Source organism: Panthera leo, chromosome C1, assembly GCF_018350215.1.
Source record: "Panthera leo isolate Ple1 chromosome C1, P.leo_Ple1_pat1.1, whole genome shotgun sequence".
Classification (NCBI taxonomy): Eukaryota; Metazoa; Chordata; class Mammalia; order Carnivora; family Felidae; genus Panthera; species Panthera leo.
The window spans coordinates 202074805-202095334 of NC_056686.1; the positions used below are offsets into that span (position 1 = coordinate 202074805).

Genomic DNA, 20530 nt, shown 5'->3' on the forward strand with positions numbered 1-20530 from the left:
ACCCCAGCCCGCCTTCCCCAAGATATCTACCCTCGTCCTCGCCGGTCCTTTCGCTCTTCTGGGAGCAAAGCCGGCGCGCCGCGCGCGGCCACGCCCTCGCCTCACCCAGCAGGGAAGGGCTGGGCTCTCCTCTGCAAGGGCGTTCCTCCCGCCGCCCCGAGACTGCGCGGGACGTGCCCGCCCTGCGCGATGACGTCAGTGCGCCCGCGCGCGCCGAGGGAGGAGTGGGACCCCGCTGGTCGGGAAGGGCTCAGGCTCCGGTAACTCGGGCTGGGCGGGGGAGAGGAAAGGGCGGAGCTGGGAGCCCCCCAGAGTGCGGGGTCGTGGCCTGGACCCGGCGCGGGAGCCCTAGACACGATCAGCGCCGCTTCTTCGGCCAGCCGGCCCCGCCCGGTCCGGCGATGGAGTTTCCGGACCTCGGGGCTCACTGTTCCGAGCCGAGCTGTCAGCGCTTGGGTGAGGGGCGGAGCGCGCGGGGGGCGGGGCCGGGCCCGCGGGGCTTGGAGCTGAAGGTGGGGCGAAGGGTGGGCTCCGGGGCTGGAAGTGTCAGAGGAGGGCGGGGATCGAAGTTGGGGTGGGTGGCTAAGGGGGCGTGGCTAAGGAGATGGAGCCTAGGAACGGGTATAGTTTGCTGCAAACCCGGTGGCCGTTTTTCCTTACCGAGTGGAAGGCTTGAGTGAGTGGGAACGACGTCGAGGTCCCGCTGGGCCTGCAATCCGACCCACTTCTTGCAGATTTTCTGCCGCTGAAGTGCGACGCCTGCTCGGGCATCTTCTGCGCAGACCATGTGGCCTACGCCCAGCATCACTGTGGGTCTGCTTACCAAAAGGTGAGGGGGCGGTCTGAGGGTGAGAGGGGGCGGGTGGAGAAAGCATGCAGCATCTCCGGAATCCCTCTGCCTCTCTTTTCCTCTGCTTTATTGCTTTGAGGCTCAGCGGTGCAAACATTGTTTCCTTGTGCGTTATAGGGGGCATATCCAGGTTCTTTCAGGGAGGCTGTTTCAGGACCTGATATTTGGTTGGACTGGGAGCGGGCCACAGACTGAACCCTGCTCCTTAACTCTAGGATATCCAGGTACCTGTATGCCCACTCTGTAATGTGCCTGTACCTGTGGCCAGAGGGGAGCCCCCTGACCGTGCTGTGGGGGAGCATATTGACCGAGACTGTCGCTCAGATCCAGCACAGCAAAAACGTAAGGTAAGCATTGGAGGGGTTAGCCATGACCTAGCTGGGACCATGGATGCTTGCAAACTGGAACAGCTGTTATGATGGGGTTCGAGAAGTGGGGGTCAGAGTCTCAGCAGAGGCAAACCTTCCCACTCCACCTCAGATCTTCACCAATAAGTGTGAACGCTCTGGCTGCCGGCAGCGAGAAATGATGAAACTGACCTGTGAACGCTGTGGCCGAAACTTCTGCATCAAGCACCGTCACCCACTGGACCATGATTGCTCTGGGGAGGGTCACCCAACCAGCCGGGCAGGGTAATTGCAACCAAGTCCAGTACTTGTGCCTTTAGGATCTCCCCATCCTTTTGGAACTTACTCAGCCTCTTTCATTACAAGTTGGGGAGCTTCAAACCTGTTGCCTTTGGCTAGGGGAGTCTTTTAGCTTCATTTTCAAGTGCCTATTTTTCTAGACTGTTTGGAGGAACTCCCCTCCTGACTTCCTGGGTAAGGCCTGGGAGGAGCCTGCAAGCTATCCTTGGAAGCATGCCAAGAGTGTCTCTTCTCTACAGACTTGCTGCCATCTCCAGAGCACAAGCTTCTTCTACAAGCACCATCCCCAGCCCGAGTCGGACATTGCCTTCATCTACCTCTCCCAGCAGGTAGGCCTGCCTGTTTCTCCTCTCCCTTTTTCCCCTTTGCATCTCTGACCTCAGCCTCTTGAATGTCTGCCATAGAGCCACAACCCAGTCTCCATCCCGGACAGCCCCTCCAGTGATTGCTCTGCAGAATGGCTTGGTGAGTTGGGTGGAGGTTGGATGGACAGAAGGAAACCCACACAGAGAATAAAGTCCAAGGCAACTGGTCTTTCTCCTTTTTACAGAGTGAGGATGAGGCTCTGCAACGAGCCCTAGAACTGTCCCTGGCAGAGACCAAACCCCAGGTCCCAAGGTACCTACTCTGGTGAAAGACGATGGGATGCGGGCAAAAGCTCAGATTGGAGGGAGGTACGTGGGACCACTCCAACCCCATGTAGGATGATGGTTAGGCACTTGGGCTCAAAATGAAGCTTATTAACTATATGATCTCTGACAAGTTCTTTTAACCTATAAGGTTATAAAGTTCTTAGTTTCCTCTAAAATGGAACAGTACTAATACCTACCTACTTATAGGGTTGTGTGGAGATTGAGATAATACTCAGAAGTGCTTAGCACGGTGATGCCTAACAGATAAGACATTCATGTTTCAGATATTATTGTCATCTAGTTTAAGCTGTTCCTCCCTCTCAGTTCTCAGGAGGAAGAAGACTTAGCTTTAGCACAAGCACTATCAGCAAGTGAGGCAGAATACCAACGGCAGCAGGTATGAGGACTGGGTGGGGGGAGTTGAGGTCCTGCGTTGGGAGTTTGGGGGGCTTTCTTCAAGTGGTAGAGAGTGTGGAATGGTGGTTATCCTTTTGCTTTTGGTGTGACTCTAGCCCACGCTGGGCTCTGAAGTGAGGACTGTCCCTCATTTCCTTGACGTCGCACCCTGTCTTCCTTCCCTTCCTTCCCCCTTCCTTGCTCCAGGCGCAAAGTCGCACCTTGAAGCCGTCCAACTGCAGCCTGTGCTAGGGCCTTGGGCTTGGGGAGGGAGGCTCGGCTGAGGAGGACTGTGGCCCTCACACCTCTAGGGTACAGAGGGAGAGGAGGCTGGGAGCAGCCTGGAAGACTGAGGAGAAGGAGAAGAAACGGAGGCCCCCTCCAGGGAGCGTCAGGAGGAACAGCTGTGGAGCCCAGCCCACAGAAGGCCCTGCTGGCCTCTCCAGCTGCATAGGAGAGAGCGGCTAGAACCATCCGGCGGCTGGGCCTCGGGGGATGCCGGCCAGGCCCCGTTCAGCTCCCTGCATCATGTAATCCCCCTTACACTGGGGCTGCCTCATGCCGAGGGGACAAGGAGGGGCCTGCAAAGAATAAAGGATCTTGGCAGTCAATAAGACCTCCAAGTGCTGTGTTTCTTTCTCCTCTACAACCGAAACCAGGGGGGTCCTGTCAAGAATGCTCCCCTGACTTAAGTGTAGAGGCCCACGGCAGTACCCCACATCAAAGTCACAAGGATCCTGGCATAGTCCACACTTTTATTTCCCCAAAAAGTGCTTTTCTGAAAGGTTCTTTGCTCTCACTATAGCTAGCACCATACCCCAACCCCAGCATGAAATATACTGGGAAAAGGAATACATCTCATTCCCTTCTGAGTTTTCCTCTTGGAGGGAAGTGGCCACAACTCTTGTCACTGTGTCTCAGTCTGGGATTTGGTGTCTTCAGAGACTTCTTCCTGTCCCCGCTGCTGCAGCTGCCACATCTCCGCATACACCCCACCTCGGGATAACAGAGCCTCGTGCCTGGGGCAAAGTGGAAAGTGTAGGTCCCAGCTATCAGTTCAACCCCAAGAGTCCTCACCAGCAGCCCACAGAGATGAGTGCGATTGGCAAGGGAGATCCCTTCCAGAAACTCCTGGGATTTCACCTTTTCCTGGGGCCCCCAATTCAGAGGCCCTGCCTCATTCATCCTGCTGTGTTCCTTACCGTCCTCTCTCCACAATGCAGCCATCCTTGAAGACGAGGATCTGGTCGGCATCAACCACAGTTGAGAGCCTGAGAAATCAGAACTGGGTTATGCACCACACAACACGAGTGGGCCCCCCGCTGCCTGCTGCCCCGGTCCTGTACCTGTGTGCTACTACGATCGTGGTGCGGTTGGCACAGACTTTGGCCAGAGAAGCCTGGATGGCCCTCTCATTAGACGTATCCAGCGCCGATGTTGCCTACAGAGAGGATCTGTGTAAACCTGCCCCTGCCACCCCAAATCCCCATGGAAGGAGGATGCCAGCTGCTAGCTGAGGGAGGCCTCGGGAATCAAAAAGAATCTGTCTGCACTTGAGAACCGTAAGGTGTTTTTATGAAGCCAGGATTCATGATATCTATCCGTGAGGGAAAACTGCCCACCAGGAATGGCCTGGCCACAGGCAAAGGAGGAAGGAGGAGACTGGGCTGCCCAGGGTTCTCACCTCATCCAGCAGAATGATGTCTGGAGCCTTGAGAATGGTACGAGCAATGGCCACACGCTGCTTCTCCCCACCACTCAGCTTCAGTCCCCGCTCGCCCACCTGTGTCTCGTATCCTGTGAATATCGCCCACCTCCCTCTAGTCACACATAATAAACTTGGTTTCTGTGACCAGATGGGCAGGAAGGGATGGAACAGAGGCCGGGGGGGGGGGTGGGGACAGCAGGACTCAATCAGGCAGGGCACGGACTCTGCAGGGAAGTTCACCTTCAGGGAAAGCCAGGATGGTGTCATGGATGCCCGCGGCCTGAGCAGCAGCCACCACCTCCTCGTCCCCGGCTGTGATGCAGCCATAGCGGATATTGTTGGCGACGGTGTCATTGAAGAGGACGGTGTCCTGGGGCACGACTCCAATGTGAGACCGGAGGGAGATCTGGGTCACCTGGGGCCAAGAGACCATATGCCTCAGCCTGTGAGACTGCCCCAGGCCCGGGAGATAGGATGGACTGGAGGGAAGCACATGGGATGAGGTACAGGAACCCTGTCACCAGCCCCCCAAATAATTCTAGCTGTGGGGGCAAATCACTCGACCTTCCCGAGTCTGTTTCCCTGTCTACAAAGAGAAAATACGCTTTTTACGCTCATGACTACTTTACTTGGATAGGCCACAGAATGCCAAGAAGGCTGAGGTCTCTTGCTGCAGCTTTCTGCAGGGGTGACATCTCCTTCTCTCCCTGGAGAGTGGCCAGCACTTCACAGAACGCTATTCTTTCACACACAGGCCCCTAAGTCACAAACTCCTCCCGAGCAACCTTACCTGGGAAATGTCCTGCCCATCTATTCGGATGCAGCCAGAGCTGAGGTCATAGAAGCGGAACAGCAGGCGCAATACTGTGCTCTTCCCTGCTCCAGATGGGCCCACCTGTTGCATTGGAAACAGAAGGAAAATATTTTCAGGCCCACTGGCTTTTAAGGCTTGCTCTCCAAGAAGCCACCAATGTCCGTGGAGGCTGCTACATTCAATCCTGTGGCCCACTGTGACAGGATTCTGACTCCACAGCCTGGGTCACAAATTTCCATGAGCACCGCAATAGGGAAACTCAAGGAGTCTGGGCCAAGGGGCTGGGTCTCCTCTCACCAGGGCCAGTGTCTGTCCAGGCATGACAGTGAAGGACACATCCTGCAGGGTTTCTCGCCTGCAAGGAAGGGTGGGCATGGTCAGCAGGCCTGCTGTACTCCCAGTGCCCCCTTCCATCAGCAGAGCTGCTACCGGGCCCTGCCCCTCCCCTGCTCAGGCTCTCTTTCCAGGCAGTGGTGGGCTGAGAAGCAGGGATGGCGTGGGGGTGGGGATGGGGAGGGTGGGGAATGGGGGCAAGATTGCATATGGACAGTGGGAAAGGGGGCTGTGAGATGGCAAAAGGGGGGCTCACCCACTGGTATAGCTGAAGTGCACATTCTCAAATTCTATCTGGCCCTTCTGGAAACGCAGGGGCCCTGCTCCAGGAAGGTCCTTCACCTGGGAGAGTGGGACCCAGGCATGTTGCCATTACAGGTCTGGTACTCTCCAGACACCAGGAGCACCGTGTGGGCTCCCACTCCCCCCCCCCCCCCTGCTTCACTCACTTCTGTCTTCTCTTTCAGCAGGTCAAACATGTTCTCCATGTCGATGAAGTTTGTCTGGATCATCCTGCAAAAACAGTGCTGGCTGGGGCTCCTCTGAGGAGTTGGGGAAAGAACTGTGCATCCTCAACAGGTGAGGGTGGGAGATCAGTTACCTGTAGTAGGTGCCAAACCAGTTGAGGGGCATGTACAGCTGGATGATGTAGGTGCCAAACAGCACAAAGTCCCCAACCTTGTGAAGATCCACAGAGAAGTGCAGAGTCACAGAAGGCCTTCAGGCTGTCACCTTCCCGCTTCCCACCCAGGAACCTGGGAGCCCAGACATAGGCCCTCTGCCCTGTCCCCAGCACAATTCTCTGACCTGTAGCTTCTGCTCACTGACAAAGTATGCACAAAGCAGGGAGCCAGCAAGGAGCCCAAGTCCAGTCACCAGATTCTGGGTCTGATTTAGTAAAACCAGTGAAGCATTTGACTTCCACTCCAAATCCTGGGGCAATAATACGGGGCAGGGGTTAGCGGGGGTGGGGGAGGATGTCACATATACACTCTCACCAAATCCAAACCTGGGCCCAGGCATCTTCAACCTCAAATTTTCAGCCAGAACCGTACTCCTCTTGGCCCTGGCAATTCCGCGAGGCTAGGCCATTGCTCTCGGCAGGCCTCAAACTAGCATCCTCACCTGATAGTTGATAATGGCCTCTCGGTAGCGGTCCACTTCGTAACCTTCCGCGTTATAATACTTCACCTGATGAATTCAAACCACGGTTGTGAGACGTGGCTGCAGCATTTACACCTGGATTATTTCCTCCAGGTCCCCAATCCCCCCTTCCTCATTTTAAACAGCACCCCACCCCCCCCAGCTCCCTAGCAGCCCCGCCGGTCCCAGACACGCTGCTCCACCAGCCACTGTGCCTCACGCTACTGCCACCGAGGCCTTCATTACCGTCTCAAAGTTTAGTAAAGAGTCCACGGCTCGTGCCCGGGTGGCATTTTCCTGGAGGTTCATAGCACGTCGAAACTTTGTTCTCCACTCAGTGACCACAATGGTCAGGACTGCGAGGGACAGGAGGAGGAGGGAGAAGCGATCAAGACATCACCCCAAACCAGAGACCACAAGAGGATGTCTGCTATCTGCCACATACACGTGAACCCTGTACTACAGGCCAGGGACCCAGATTCCCAAAGGGAAAGAGCACTAAGCTCCCTGAGGGAAGGGGCTGTGACAGAGACACCTTTGCAGCCTGTGCAAAGCCTTGCGTGTGAAAATGCTTCGTTGGTGGCCAAGTGAAGCCAAGCTGCATCTGGTTACACAAATGAGGTTTCTCCTTGCCCTGTACCCACAGCAGGCCCCTAATGTGACCAGGATGCCCTTCCCTGGCCCTCCATCCAGGCTGAGCTGAGGTTCCCCTGGCAGAGGAGGAGGCCAACCCATCATGTTGGGGAGCAGCAGGAGCTTATTCAAGTCCACTAATCTACAACCTCCCCGTGGTGGGCCACCTGAGTGGGGGCGGGACTCATGCCCAAGGGAGTCCCTGGCATAGTTCCGGGAGACACCTTCACCAAGCAGCACTCACTGAGGTAAAGACTCATGCACAGGAACACAATGAGGCCAAACCAGGCGTTGAAGAACATGCTGAAGTAGATGATGCCAATGGTGATGTCAGCCAGGGTGGGGAGGACGTTGAATACCAGGTAGCTAGGAGGGCAAGTCAAGCGACAAAGAAAGGTTTAGGGGCTTAGAGCCAGCAACTCTGCCTCCAGGAATTTCAGCGTGGTGTTTTCTTTTTCTTTTAAACGTTTATTTATCTTCGAGACAGAGAGAGAGAGAGAGTGCACGCGCGCACATTTGTGCATGAGTTGGGATGGGGCAGAGGGAGAGGGAGACAGAGAATTCAAAGCAGGCTTCGCACTATCCGTGCAAAGCCTGACGTGGGGCTCAAACTCACGAACCAAGTTATCATGACCCGAGCAACGTCAGATGCTCAACCAACCGAGCCACCCAGGCACCCTAGTGTTTTGTTTTTCAATAGCAACAGACCAGAATCAAGCTAACTAACCCTCAAGAGGTGGGTGGCTAAGTAAACTGTACCTGCCCCAAGCACAGAATGCCGTGTCAATTAGAATGAATGAGAGGGAGCTTCATGCATAGTAAGAATATATCTCCCTAATGTCTTATTAATAAAGCAACTCTAAGAATGACACCTATGCCATGATACTGCTTGTTTTATGAGAACCCTCCCCAATATCATATTAGTGCTGTGAGTCTCCACGTATACATGTGAACACGTAAAAAGCAGAACTCAACATACTAGATGGAGTGGGAACCTTTGGAGAAGTAAAATTTATAAGATATCACATAAGATATTTGCTCCATTTTATTTGTCTTATTATGAGAGCAGGTGCATGCTAATCTTGAAGTTAAAAAAAAAAAAAAAAGGATGGAGAGGCAGCTGAAGCTGGGTGCTTTCTCTGGACAGCCCCTTCATTCCTGTGTCTCCAGCCCCACCCTCCCACACTCCATTTCCACTGGCCTGGCACCTGAGCAGCCCTGTGACGCTGGACGTGCCCCGGTCTACAATCCGCAGCACTTCCCCCGTTCGGCGCCCCAGGTGCCAGCGCAGCGAGAGCTCATGCAGGTGGGAGAAGAGGTGCAGCTGCACCTGCCGCGATGTGAACTGCTGTACCCGGATCCACAGGAACGTGCGCAAGTTGCTCACAAAGCCTGGGGGGAGCCAGGGGAGGCCTCAGTAGAGCTTAGGGGCCAAATGACATCGGCCCAGTACCCAGACATGAAAAGTCTGAGAACCCCAAGGGGCCAGGGGAGGGATGCTTGGGGGAGGAAGGCAGGGAGGGACCAATACCAGCCAGGGGGATAGCAGAATCCCTCATACCTGTGCTGCCAGTGCCACCGCCCTGGAGGAACTTGAGGAAGACATAGGTGATAACAGTCCAGGCCAGGGAACTCCAAGGCGCCTTCTCAGTCAACAAGTTCACTATGGTGGAGAAAATAAGTCAGAGGCCACTTATGGCCCCCAGGACACTCTTCAGAAGAAACCGATCCGGGCACCAGCCACAGCCTCTTTCTGATTATCCAGCTCCTAACACTGTCCCACCTTCCTAGGTTTGGGCCCCCACCCCTCACCAGGCCGAATAAAGGACCAGAAAGAGCTGAGCTGGCACTCCTTCCCCCCTCACCTATGTTCCTGTAGAAGATGGGGACCAATACGTTCAGCCCCCGTTCCAATCCCATGAGTCCCAGGCAGATGAGCACAACAAGCTGCAGAGCTGGACTCCCTCGAGGCCACAGGTAGCCACTCAGTAGGCGGAGCTTCCTGCCAAGGTCTCGCCAGGTAGAGCCTGGTGCTTCCTCTGTTGACTGAACCTAGGAATGTAAAACACATAGGAGAGGAGAGCTCAGAAATCAGAGAGAAGTGCCCTAGAGGCACCTGAGTGGCTCAGTCGGTTAAGTGACTAGATTCTTGATTTCGGCTCAGGTCATGATCTCACAGTTCATAAGATCAAACCCCACATTGGGCTCTGTACTCACAGCACAGAGCCTGGAGCCTGCTTAGGATTCTCTCTCTCTCTCTCTCTCTCTCTCTCTCTCTCTGCTCCTTCCCCATTCGCACACACACTCTCTCAAAATAAATAAGTCAACATTAATAAAAAAAAAAAAAAAAAAAAAAGGAAGTGCCCTAGCCAAACCCCTCTAGGGAAAATGTATGGGACTGCAGTTTCCAGTTATCTTAGACCCCAAATGATTCCTGATGAGGTCAGAAAGCCTTGTGTGGCATAAACTGAGATTTGAGAAAGAATTATTATGGTGGCGAAAAAGGATGACAGGCAATGAAATTAAGACAGGCTCTAAGGTTCAGAAATTCAGGTGTACCTGGGACCTCTCTACATCTTGATCTTCTTCATTAACCTTCAAGGCGTAGGACTGGGGACGAAGTCCAGGGGCCCAGAGTCCCAGGATAAAAAGCCCTCCAGAGACCACATACCGCAGCACCCATAGGCTAAATTGGACCTAGAATGAAACGCGTAGGGAGAGCATCAAGGAAGGCCAAAATGCCATTGTTACCACTTAGAACAGGGCTGGGGAATGGGGCAGGGCACACACCCAGCTCAGGGGCCCAGCATCAAACAGGCTTTAAAAAAAACGTAGAGTGACTCAGCACAGACACACCCCACCAGCTGGCTATCAGCAACCTGCCAAGCAGGCCTCCTCCTTTTTCTCTTAGAGGCATCCCAAAGTGTGGAGCCAGTGTGACTAGACATTCTGTCTTTCTCCCCAGCCCTTGCCACTCATGATTCTCCATTCCCCACAAAGTCCCTTACCTTCTGGCTCAAGTCTGCCCTTGCCCACCACCACTGTGGGCTGTTCCAAGACACAAGGGCCAAGTTCTCAGCTGCAAACGCCACAGTCCAGAGGAGCAGGAGACCCAAGCTGTGCCTGAACTCGATCCAGATGCCCATTGCTAGCCTTTGCCAGGCCTGATTGCGTTCCACCACGAGCAGCCCCAGGCCACAGGCGCTGGCCAGAGTCCCAAATATGGAAGCCAGCAGTAGGTAGCCTGGCAGCGGGGCTCCCCCAGTAGTGCCCACCCGGCCAACCAGGGTAGCTAGGGGCAGCGCCACCTGGAGTGTAGCCAGAAGTAGCTGCAGCCCATAAGGAAGGACAAGGGGGCCGGCGCTCCAAGACAGCTCACGGGAGCCAGCTGGCCACTCCCGACGCTTGCAGGTAAGGGCTAGCACCAAGGCCAGAGCCCCCAGGGCCATCAGTATCGAGGGCACAACCGTGAAGAAGAAGCAGGGACTAAGGCCACCCTTCTCCCAGGCCGGACCCACGGGCCCTTCGGCCTCGCAGTAATTGCCCACAGTCACCATGGTAATGCGTGGCCGCCGGCCGAGGCTGCGGGGACTGCGGGAAGGGAGAACGGGACCGGCTGCTCAGGGCGGGACGCGAATGCCAGGGTGTCTCGGGTCATGGAGACAAGGGGCGCCAAGCCGCGGGCCTCTCGGGCAGGGACACACGTGGGTCCGGCCACACTACCCACTCTCTTCGCGCACGCGCCGCCGACACGCACTCACGCAGGGCACGTACGCCGTCTTCGGCAGTCCGTCCGCCCCTCGCTCGCAGCCCAGGCAGGACCCTCCTGCCAAGTCCGGGCCCAAAGGAATGTTGAGCATCTGACTGGAGCGGGTCTGGCGCAGCAGCCCTGCCCACCGGGGGGCGGCCTCAGCCCCTACCTAGGGTCCCCATTGGCCAAGCTCCCTGAAGGGGCCGGGAGTTAAGGTGCACGCGGGAAAGGCAAAATACAGGGGCGGAGTCGGGCTGGTCACGTGCGCAGGGCGCGAAATCTGACCGCACGTACAGCGGGAGACCTTGACCTCCACGGAACCGTGGCTAGGAAATAGACCTTTTGCTAGCACGCTGGCTCGGTTTAGCTGAGTGACGGCATAGGCCCACTTTCCTATAGGGCCCCAGCCACCTGGGGGATCAGACGCAACCCACTCGTTCTCAGAATCCTAGCCGCGCGAGAAAACAGGCCAAGACCTGGTCAAAGTCCCTTTTTTTTTTTTTATTAAGGGTTATCAAGCTGTACACAGTTCCTACTCCTTCCGCTGCGAGCTCAGGCAGCGCGGTTCACCACACCCGCAGCGGACCAGACCTGGGCGAGGCGCGGGGCGGAGAGTAGGAGCTGAATCCCAGCATGCAACGCGGCAGCTCAAAGCCTAGGGCGAAGGCCTCCTGTCGCGCCTCCATCCCCCTCTAGGGGTCAGCGGGAGACAGGCCAGAGCTCTCTTGCTGGGAGGTAGACAGCCAAGGGCACACTCCAGCCCAGTCCGTCCCAAGTGCAGGCGGTAAGGGGTACAATAAGCAGCAATGGGGGCCAGGATGGCCTCAGTCTCCCAGGGGCCCATCCTAAAAGTGGGAGAGGGCAGCAAATAATTTCTATCCTGCTCCTGCAATTTAGAAACCTTCCTTCTTAGTGTCAAAAGATAGCTGGGAGCTAGGGCTTCCACACCAGTGCAAAGCAAAAGCTGAACTGAACGGGAGCAAGCGAACAGAACGGGAGCAAGCGGCATACACGCCAGTAATGTGCGGGAAGCAGGAGAGAAGTGAGCAGGCTGCAGCACTGGGAGAGAAGTGGGAGTGAGGTAAGGGCCACAGCCTGAGCTGCTCATCTGTTCAGGGTGGAGGGAGGGAGGCTGCAGACGTTGAGGGTCCAGACCCAACCTCCCCACTCCACAGTTGGCACAGGTGCTCCCTGCTTGGCAGCTTCTGTGATGGGCAGTCCTCTGGAGACTTGCAGGGGCAGGTGCAAAGGTGGCAGTACTGGGGCTGGGCTGGGGACCAGTTTCTAGCACCACACTCTGAGCCAAGGGGGGGGGGGGGTCCTGGGAATGAGGCTAGAGTCCTGTGTGCCTTGGTTCCTAGGCCCCCAGTTTCTCTCCTGGGGCTGTGGCAAGCCCAGCGTTGGCACCTCCCTTGGCCGGGCACGGACACACAAACACCACACACGTGGAGCTGGGCGACACTCAGAGAAGCCCTCCGTGGCGGGAGGATGGGATGGAAGGGCAACAGTGGCCTCCATCCTGGGACATAGGGACCTTCCTCAGCCTTGCCTACACCTGTGGAGAGAAAAGGGTTAGTAGTGGATATAGTCTTTAGCTAGCTGCTGACCCAAATAAAGCCTGGAGATAAAGGAAAAGGAAAGCTTGATTCCTTCAGAAATTGATTTCAGAGTAGGTGAGGGAAGAAAACGGGAGTGTATGTTGGAGGGGAGAAGCAGCATCTCTGTACGACAGGGCTGCCTTCTCTCACATGGGACTTGGACCTCAGCCTGGAAGTTACTACTTCTGGTAGTTGTTCTCGGGTCCTGGAGCCCTTACCTTGTGCACCTGTGGGGGAAGCTCGTCCTCCGAGCCCTCCTCGGGCACAGGCTCTGGGTGCCTTGATGCTGACTGTCCATCTTCAGCCCACCCTCCAAGGGGCAGCCGAGAGAAGTGAGAGGGAGCCCGGGGTACTGTGCCAGGATCTAGAGACAAAAGTAAACATACCCTTAGAATTAACCCAAACAGAAATGTGGAGAAAGGTTCTATGCGGGGTGGAGATGAGGGTTAGTCTCTTTGGGCCTGATTGCTCTGACCTCTTTCCTCCCCAAGAGGCTTCGGAAAGAGCCACCCTTCCCCCAAGGCTCTGTGTCCTCCCTAACCGCCATTGGATACCTGTGATGCCCCCGTAACGCCTCTGGAAGCCCCCCTGCAGGGCGGTGGTCTCAGGTGCTCCAGGCCGGGGTGTAGCACAGGGATAGCTGGCAGAGCGGGGGATAGGCTGGGGGGCCCGGGAGCCCTCTCCCCCCTCTTCAGGGGCACTCTCCCCACTCTCATCGCTCTCCCGGCGGTGCCACACGTGCCGCTCGGGTTCGGCCTGGGCCTGCTGCTTGTGGAGCTGAAAAGTGGGGGGGCTCATTAGTTGGGGACAGGATGTCTGAAACAGCTGCCCCCCACCATGGTATCCCCCAGTTCCCATTTTTACCACCTCACCCAGAGTCACTAACCCAGAGTAACCATCATGTTAACACACATATGACATCTTACAGGTTAAATTCTCTGCAGGTCCCTGGAACAAATCTGTGTGTAATGTAAGAGCTGTAATGACCCTCGCTTTGTGTAGTCATGTAAGTCAAGAACAGATTGGTTGCGCATCTAAGTGCCAGGCACTTTTTTAGGTGATGGGACTACAGCGGTGAACAAAATAGACAAAAATCCCAGCCCTGTATGGCTTATATACTGGGGGATGGGGTGGGGTTATAGACAATAAAATAAAGAGGGGGGAAAAATACAATATGTCAGATAGAAGCTATGGAGAAAAACAGAGCAGGAAGATTTAGGAGGGTGGCCAAGGGAGACTTTTAGTCAGGGTGGCCAGAGATGGTCTCACAGAGGAGGTAAGAACAGATATGTGAATAAAGACAACGGGGGAGCCATACGCATATCTCAGGGAAGTGGATTCTTGGCAAGGGAAACAAACGGGTAAAGGCGCTGGATGAAAGTAAGCTTGGCTAAAAAGGATAGTAAAAGGGTATATGCGGGAATGGAGATTACAGAGTGGGTAAAAGGCAGAGAAGGGTTCTGAGCCCAGGTCTTGCTTTTCCACACCCCAAACCCTCTCTTTGTCAGCGGCCACCTGGATGCCGTGGCTCGGCCCCTTCCTGCCCACTCACCTGGTGCATATAGAGGGCATGCAGGCTCATCTCGGTGGACGCGTATTCCGACAGCACCAGGCTCTGCAGCTGTCCTTCCCACACGCTGCTCCCGGAGCTGGCTGTCCTGGCATCCACCCTGTCCCTCCCAGCACAGACAGACAGCAGCCGTCAACATTTCTGACCCACAGAAGTTGCTGGGGCCTATTCCCAAGTCCTCCCATCGCGGCCCACCTCTACTCACCCAGAGCCTGTCATGGTGCTGGCGGCTCGGCCCGTGGGGACCTGACCCGGGTGCAGAGGGGAGAAGGAGCGCAGGGCAGAGGCGACCTCAGCCCTGTGCCTGGAGCCTTGAAGGTCTCTGGGCAGTGGGGGGCCCCGGCAGGAGGAGCCGGCTACCACATTTGCAATAAGGCTCAGTGGCTGTGAAAGAAAACGGGTGGGTAGACTTCCCAGGGCAGGAGGGAGGCTGCGGGGTCCCCCAGTATCCTGGGTGTCAGGACTCAGTGGAATAGACGTAACAGACAGAAGGAAACCGATAGGGTAGGTAGGCCCTTCCACCCCACGTCCAGTCCTCAACTCCCAGCACCTGGAGCACACGCTGCCCGTCACCGCCCAGGCCCCAGGAACACACCTCAGACTCAGATTGTAAGGACTGGATGGACGTAAAGAGAGCATTTTCAGGGAGCAGACCCCCTTGGGCAAGGCCAGCCGCTGCTCCGTCCCGCTGAACCTGCTCTTTGAGGAAGCCGAGGAAGGCCGTGCTCTCACGTGGTGGCTGCCAGCCAGGGTTGGTGATGGCAAAGTGCATGAGGGACAACTCTGTCTTCCCATCCTCAGCTTGCTGGTACACTGAGGCCTCTGTCTGCCCACCGGACAGCCACTGCACAAGGGAGGCTACAGTGAGCAGGACTGTCCTCTGACGGGAACCCTTTTTGTACCTTTCCTGCTAGAGGGGAGGCTGTGCCCCTGGAGGACGGACCACAACGCGCTGCTGTATCTTGTCCAGGGGCCCCGGTGCCCCACCCCAGGAGTAGTCACATGCTGGACTAGTTGCTCGGTTTGTGCCTTTCTCAAGGGAACGTGGCCAAAGGTGCAAGTTTAAGGCTAAAATCCAGCCCTAGCTCCGGTTTACCAAGCAGTGTGCACCCTGGCACGTGGCTGCCCAGAGGCAGGGCTGCCTTTTTGTGGTGATTCGTTGGCTCAGTTTGCCCAAAGACAATGCCGGCATCGCCTCTGGCCACCTGCCCGTCCTCTCCCGGTACCTGGGGATGCCCATGCTGGCGAACATCCATCTGAGCAAAGGAGCAGGTATCTCCAACACCAACGACCTCTACGGTGAAATTGCGGAAGAAGTCTATAATCTCCAGGGCCCGTGGACGCAGGCAGAAGATGAGGATCAGGGGTGTGACAATGGGGCTCAGTAATTCCTCCAAGATGAACACCTAAAAGGGAGGGGACCCAGATCATAAGAGAGGAGGAGGGATCCCAGCCCTTACCACCGAGCTATTAGCCAGTCTCTAGCAGGCCCTAACTCCAACTCCACTCACTGCCTTGTACTGGAAGAGCTGGGCAAACTCGTCCCGGGTCTGCGAGCGGTGGGCATTACCCTGCCAGTGGTCAGGCATGTAGTGGATGTGAGCGAGGATCACGCGGAGCAGCTGCTCAGGGCAGAACACCATGTGCTGGTCCGGAATAAAGGACCTAGGGGCATCAGGGTCCCCGTGAGAGGCAAGCCTTTCCCAGGAACGCTAGCCTGCTTGCTCCCGCCTGCTGCCCCTGGCCCACCTGCACACGGTCACGGTGACCCCCAGGAGTGTGACGGTGGTGAGGACGTGTTCCACAGCCAGCACATCTTCGTCGTAGATGGTGAGGGCAATAAGCACGGCCAGGATGGAGCCAGCGAAGAAGGCGCCGTTCTTGGCCAGCAGCGTCAGCAGAGGTGACAAGAAGCAATTCATGTACTTGGAGGCGGGCTTGTAGCCTCGGTTGAGGCGGGACTGCAGCTCGTGCTCCAACTCGTTGAAGTGGCGGAGGTAGCAGCGGCCGTAGAGTGACCAGCAACGTGCTCCCAGGGCCCCGGGCTCCCGCTTCAGCACCTCGGCGTAGCTGAAGAAGGCGTACAGGATCTGCCAGATGAGGATAAGGGGGCACAGCAGGAAGTTGGCGATGCCGATCCACAGGATGCGGTTGCTGAGGCGCTGGGCCAGCTCTAGCCGTTGCCCCCCACGTTTGTACTCAGCCTTGAGGCTCCATTCATTGAGAAACAGAGAGCCGGGTCCCCAGAAGAGGATCAGCTCGAAGTTGTACTTGAGGCCACGGGTGAAGAAGACGGCCTCCCCCAGGCCGGGCAGGCGGAAGCGCAGAGGCAGGAGGGATTTGTTAACCAGCGCGACCATGTAGTTCTGGAAACGGAGGATGCGGTGGTAGATGTCCAGCTCGGTCAGCTCGCGCTTGTGGATGCAGATCTGGTGCTCTTTCTGGGTCTGCACGATTCGGGCCTGCACTTCCTGCCACGTGCAGTATGGAAGGGCAGACTGTAGGGTGGGAGAGAGACAAGGCAGGGAAGGTGGGCTTTTGCCCCGACTCCTTCCCCGCATTAGCTGTGAGGTCCTGTGCTTAGCCGCGCGGAGCCTTTAAGCAGAAACTCCCTGACCTACCAGTGACGGATGAGGATGCCCGAGGCCCAGGAATACACCCCACGCTTCCCTAGCCACAGAAGGCATCTTGGGCTGTGGTGCTAACCGCTCAACTTCCCAGTCTCACCATGGGGATACGCAGAGCATGCAGGTAGAAGGAGTGGATCTCCCAGTAGCAGCAAATGTTATAGATGAACTTGATAAGCCGATGGATCCAGAATACAGCAGCGATGACCAGGATGGTGATAAGGGAGCCATTTTCCTGAATCCTAGTGGGGAGGAAAAAGGAAGGAAGGAGGGGTGGCCCTTGCGGAGTCTTGGGAGACACGATGCTATCCTGAAGGATGTGGCGAGGCCGAGTCTGTGTTCTAGGGGATGTGTGACTACCTCACATTCCATTCCATTCCCCACCTGTTAGCAGAACTCTGCAGCCCTTACCTTGCACTACAGACCTGGGCAGGCAAAAAGGCATCTGGCAGAGTGACCTTGACAGGCTCGGTAGGGTGAAGACTATGGTTCACCATCTTGTTGGCAAATAGGATGTCATAATCCACACAGCTAACCAGGAAGGTGGTGAAGGCAACCACAAAGAGGAACTGCCTGGGGAGTTGGGAAGAGGGGCCACAGTCCAGGAGTCAGAGAAGCACCAGTGAAACAGTGTGGGGAAAGAGAAGGGTCTGGAAGCAGCAGAAGGAGATTATAGACTACAGCCTCTAGGGACACGCAGGCGCTGGAGAACTCCCAGGGGGCTCTCCTTACTGCCCAGCCCCAGGGACCTTCTAAGACCCAAACCAGCTACTACTTTTTCCTTTTAGCCTCAGGGCATCACACAATCAGCCAGTTTTTCTCACCAGTAGTAATCTCTGCCACCACTTACTAGACTCTCAAAGATCTTCTGATTGTGGTTTCTTCTTCCCAATCCCTGATTTCCTTTTGAGATAGTATTTAGAAGCCCTTAGGGGGTTTACAGTCTTTTCTTATTGAAGGAAGGTTTCCCAATCCCATTCCCTTTGGCAAAACCATATGGCTCCTCCCTTTTAGAAAGCTCTTTGCCTTCTAAAGCCATCTCTAAGACCTCCAGACTGAACTATGCCCATTCCATTGGAGCTCTAATGAAATGATCAAGTCTGAGTTCTCTTCATGGAAGAGATAGGACTTGGAAAGCATTCCTTATAGGGGAGATTAAAAAAAAAAAAATGAGATTGGAAATTTTGGTGCCACACCCAGTCCCTGAATTCTGAGAGTCTGCAGAGTTTTGAGCCTAGGACTGAACCGCCTTGGCAGGAATGGCCAGGGCTGAGCTCAAGGAAAGACTGACATGTAGTCCTTCACCACATCACCATCCCTTCTTAGACTTACATGAGCTCAAAGATCTCCCCGATGAGCATGCAAGTGAAGCCATTCTTCTGGTGTAGATTATAAACGTAGAATTGTCAAGAAAAATGTGGTTGATAGAGACAGCAGTTAAGAGCACAGACTTTGGTGTCACATACCTGAACTTAACTCCTGGCTCCATGACTTTCAAGCTGTGTGACTTTGGCCAAAATTACTTACCCTCTCTAAACTTTTGTCTGCAGTGGTACCTGTCCCATAGATAATAGCACCTGTCTTATAGCACCTGTCTCATAGAATTATTAGATATGAAACAATATGCATAAAGTATTTAACACAGAGCTGACACAGAATAAGTCAAAAGATATTATTATAGTTATTAGCGTCCCATCAAAAAGAAAGATCACCTTTAAAGAGGTTCCTTATAAACTGACACCACAAAGTGAAAGGCACGTAGTTCTTGGTAAACCTGGGGTATCATTATCTATAACAATCGTTATTTCCTCAGCCTCTTTCAGTGTTAAGAAAACTTCCACCTCCCTTCCAGAGACTAGAATCAGACCCACCCCAACTGCCCAAGAGGGGCCTGGCTTAGGGAGGGGATAAAGTTCCCAGAGCTCCAACACAGAGACACAAAGGATATTCGAGAGAAGAAGAGGTCAAGGTTTTCGATGTGGTGCCAAGGTGCTGTGGGCATAGGAGCAGAGATGTCAGAGCCCCGAAGGAACATGGGCCCCTTGTTCCCTCCGTGTTCCTCCACCAACTCTCTCCCCCTGCCCTGGCGCCCTTGTTGTGTCCAAGCACTCACATTTACTCCCCTCAGGGACGTGCACCAATAGGTCCTCCTCCCCAGGGGGTGAATCACTGTAGGAGGCCTCAAGGCGCTGGTATTCAGTGTCAAACTGCGCCATCACCACCGCCCCCTGTCCACTTTGTCCACCTGCCGGTAATGAAAAGAGATCCAGGTTCAGACTTTGGTGCTGCTTGTCTCCTGTCCTGCCTAGTAGGCCAGAAAGAGTGAGAAAGAATCCTTGGGCTTGGTCTCCACTACCAGTCTTCTTGGCTCAAAGGCAGTGGAGTTGCTACCAAAGGAGAGCAGCAAGCTCAGGGCCTGGGAGGTCAGTCATTCCCAGAGCCTCTACTGAATGTCTACTGAGGTCTTGCCGGTCTGAAGCCAGGCTCTGCCCCTTTGCTGGAGGGCAGGGGCTGTTTCATCTTCTATTCAGTGGAGATAAGGGGACTTCCCTCTGCCCTCCAGGAGAAACCCGGGTCTCCCAAGAGACTAGAAGTTTGGAAGCATTTTGTAAACAAAGGTTGAGATAAGCACATGGCCCTACCAGCTCCATGGACAGCATCTGCTCCACTCCAGCCCTTGATGCCCTGGCTCTGCAGCTGCTGGAGGAGAAGGTGTCAGGCCCCAGAGAGTGGGGATTGGGGACAGAAAGAAACCCAACCCCCCTGCCCACCCACCCTCAACTAAGAGGAGGCCAAGCATGGGGCAGGGAGGCTGCAGTGGGGAAGAGGCACTACGGCTATGTGCCCTTCCTCTGGTTGTACTATACAGGGCCACTCATCCAACTCATCCCAAGAAGTGGCTTGTTGAACCTGTAAAGACTGGATCAGTACAGACCTGAGGTCAGGCAGCCCCTCCGGACTGTTTTTCCATCGCCCCACCTCGGGCTCAGAATATTCTATAGGCCTCTCAGGGTCCTCAAAGCCCCAAATCCAAAACCCAAGAACAGGGTCTTTCTGAACAAGACCTTTCTGATCACCCCCTTCCCCTGGTTCCCTAGCAGCAAAGGTCCAGCAGACAGGCATAGTTCCTGGAGGGGAAATCCTGACTGGGTCACTGTAGACACAGATCCTGGGCAAAGTGTGGGTTCCCTAGGTCCCTGGAGCCAGGCATGTTTAGATGGCACTCACCCAGTCGGTGCAGACCCTGGGGCCCTGGAACACGGCCCAGCCTGGCCCCAGTGGGATTCCCTGGGTTAGTGAGAGCCCTAGGTCAGAAGGAGCTGACCAAGCCCTCAGGGAACTCACCACTGACCAGGTCAGTGTGGACCCAGGGTCATGGAGCCCCGGCTGGCCGGGCCTGGGCTCAGAGGTTCCTGCGGATGTTGGAAGAATCGAGCCAGTCCGACAGCAGATCGCCCCAGTGGGCTGGGTTGCCTCCCCACACCCAGCCGCCAAGACCCGAGCCCAGTGCGCCCCAGGGTCGCCCGGCGCCAGGCCAAGGGCTCGGCTCCCAACAGCGGACAACCTCGCGCGCGGCCCCGCCGCCCGCGCGCGCCCCCGTCCGCGCGCCCCCGCCATCAAAACATTCCGGCTGCGCGCCTCCGCCCCGCCCGCGGAGCCCCTTCCCCCCGTTACCCGCTATGAGCTCACTTAGGGCTCCGCAGGCACCCTCGGTCAGGCCCAACCCGGGCCCCGAGATTCCAGTAACCGATCTCGCGTTTCACTTCAGGAACCGTGACCCGAGTGATTCCAGGGGCTCGGTCGGCTCCGCTGGGCTCGTCCGGACCC

General features: G+C 55.8%; 3 protein-coding genes across 10 annotated transcripts; 1 reads left to right on the forward strand and 2 right to left on the reverse strand.

Moving 5' to 3' along the window:
* The first annotated feature begins 209 nt into the window (after positions 1-209).
* Positions 210-3141, forward strand: ZFAND2B (zinc finger AN1-type containing 2B). 2 transcript variants are annotated; one of them, XM_042950219.1, is made up of 9 exons: positions 210-456; positions 735-829; positions 1066-1197; positions 1331-1482; positions 1737-1826; positions 1902-1962; positions 2048-2115; positions 2454-2526; positions 2733-3141. In XM_042950219.1, exons 1-9 carry the CDS (start codon positions 402-404, stop codon positions 2775-2777), a joined length of 771 nt encoding a protein of 256 aa, XP_042806153.1. In that variant the 5' UTR covers positions 210-401; the 3' UTR covers positions 2778-3141. The 2 variants fall into 2 exon arrangements, with proteins under 2 accessions (XP_042806153.1, XP_042806154.1); XM_042950220.1 differs by having other exon boundaries at positions 2837-3141.
* Positions 3142-3260: 119 nt separating this feature from the next.
* ABCB6 (ATP binding cassette subfamily B member 6 (Langereis blood group)) lies at positions 3261-11013 on the reverse strand. The gene is made up of 19 exons (XM_042950207.1): positions 10165-11013; positions 9716-9853; positions 9022-9208; positions 8718-8819; positions 8365-8548; positions 7401-7522; positions 6770-6879; positions 6506-6571; positions 6188-6313; positions 5982-6058; positions 5830-5893; positions 5637-5722; positions 5345-5402; positions 5024-5128; positions 4474-4648; positions 4210-4322; positions 3872-3966; positions 3728-3796; positions 3261-3544 (listed from the first exon to the last, which is right to left on the reverse strand). The coding sequence occupies exons 1-19, from the start codon at positions 10711-10713 to the stop codon at positions 3433-3435; spliced, it is 2538 nt and encodes an 845-aa protein (XP_042806141.1). The 5' UTR covers positions 10714-11013; the 3' UTR covers positions 3261-3432.
* A 371-nt stretch (positions 11014-11384) lies between these two features.
* ATG9A (autophagy related 9A) lies at positions 11385-20530 on the reverse strand. Of its 7 annotated transcripts, none has more exons than XM_042950205.1 (16): positions 20393-20530; positions 19345-19399; positions 18816-18947; positions 18651-18694; positions 18035-18099; positions 17114-17275; positions 16803-16944; positions 15825-16573; positions 15587-15740; positions 15302-15481; positions 14671-14919; positions 14281-14459; positions 14058-14175; positions 13060-13282; positions 12724-12869; positions 11385-12462 (listed from the first exon to the last, which is right to left on the reverse strand). In XM_042950205.1, the coding sequence occupies exons 3-16, from the start codon at positions 18916-18918 to the stop codon at positions 12457-12459; spliced, it is 2520 nt and encodes an 839-aa protein (XP_042806139.1). In that variant the 5' UTR covers positions 18919-18947; positions 19345-19399; positions 20393-20530; the 3' UTR covers positions 11385-12456. The 7 variants fall into 7 exon arrangements, with proteins under 7 accessions (XP_042806139.1, XP_042806138.1, XP_042806137.1 ...); XM_042950204.1 differs by having other exon boundaries at positions 19345-19402; XM_042950203.1 differs by lacking the exon at positions 20393-20530 and adding an exon at positions 20048-20286.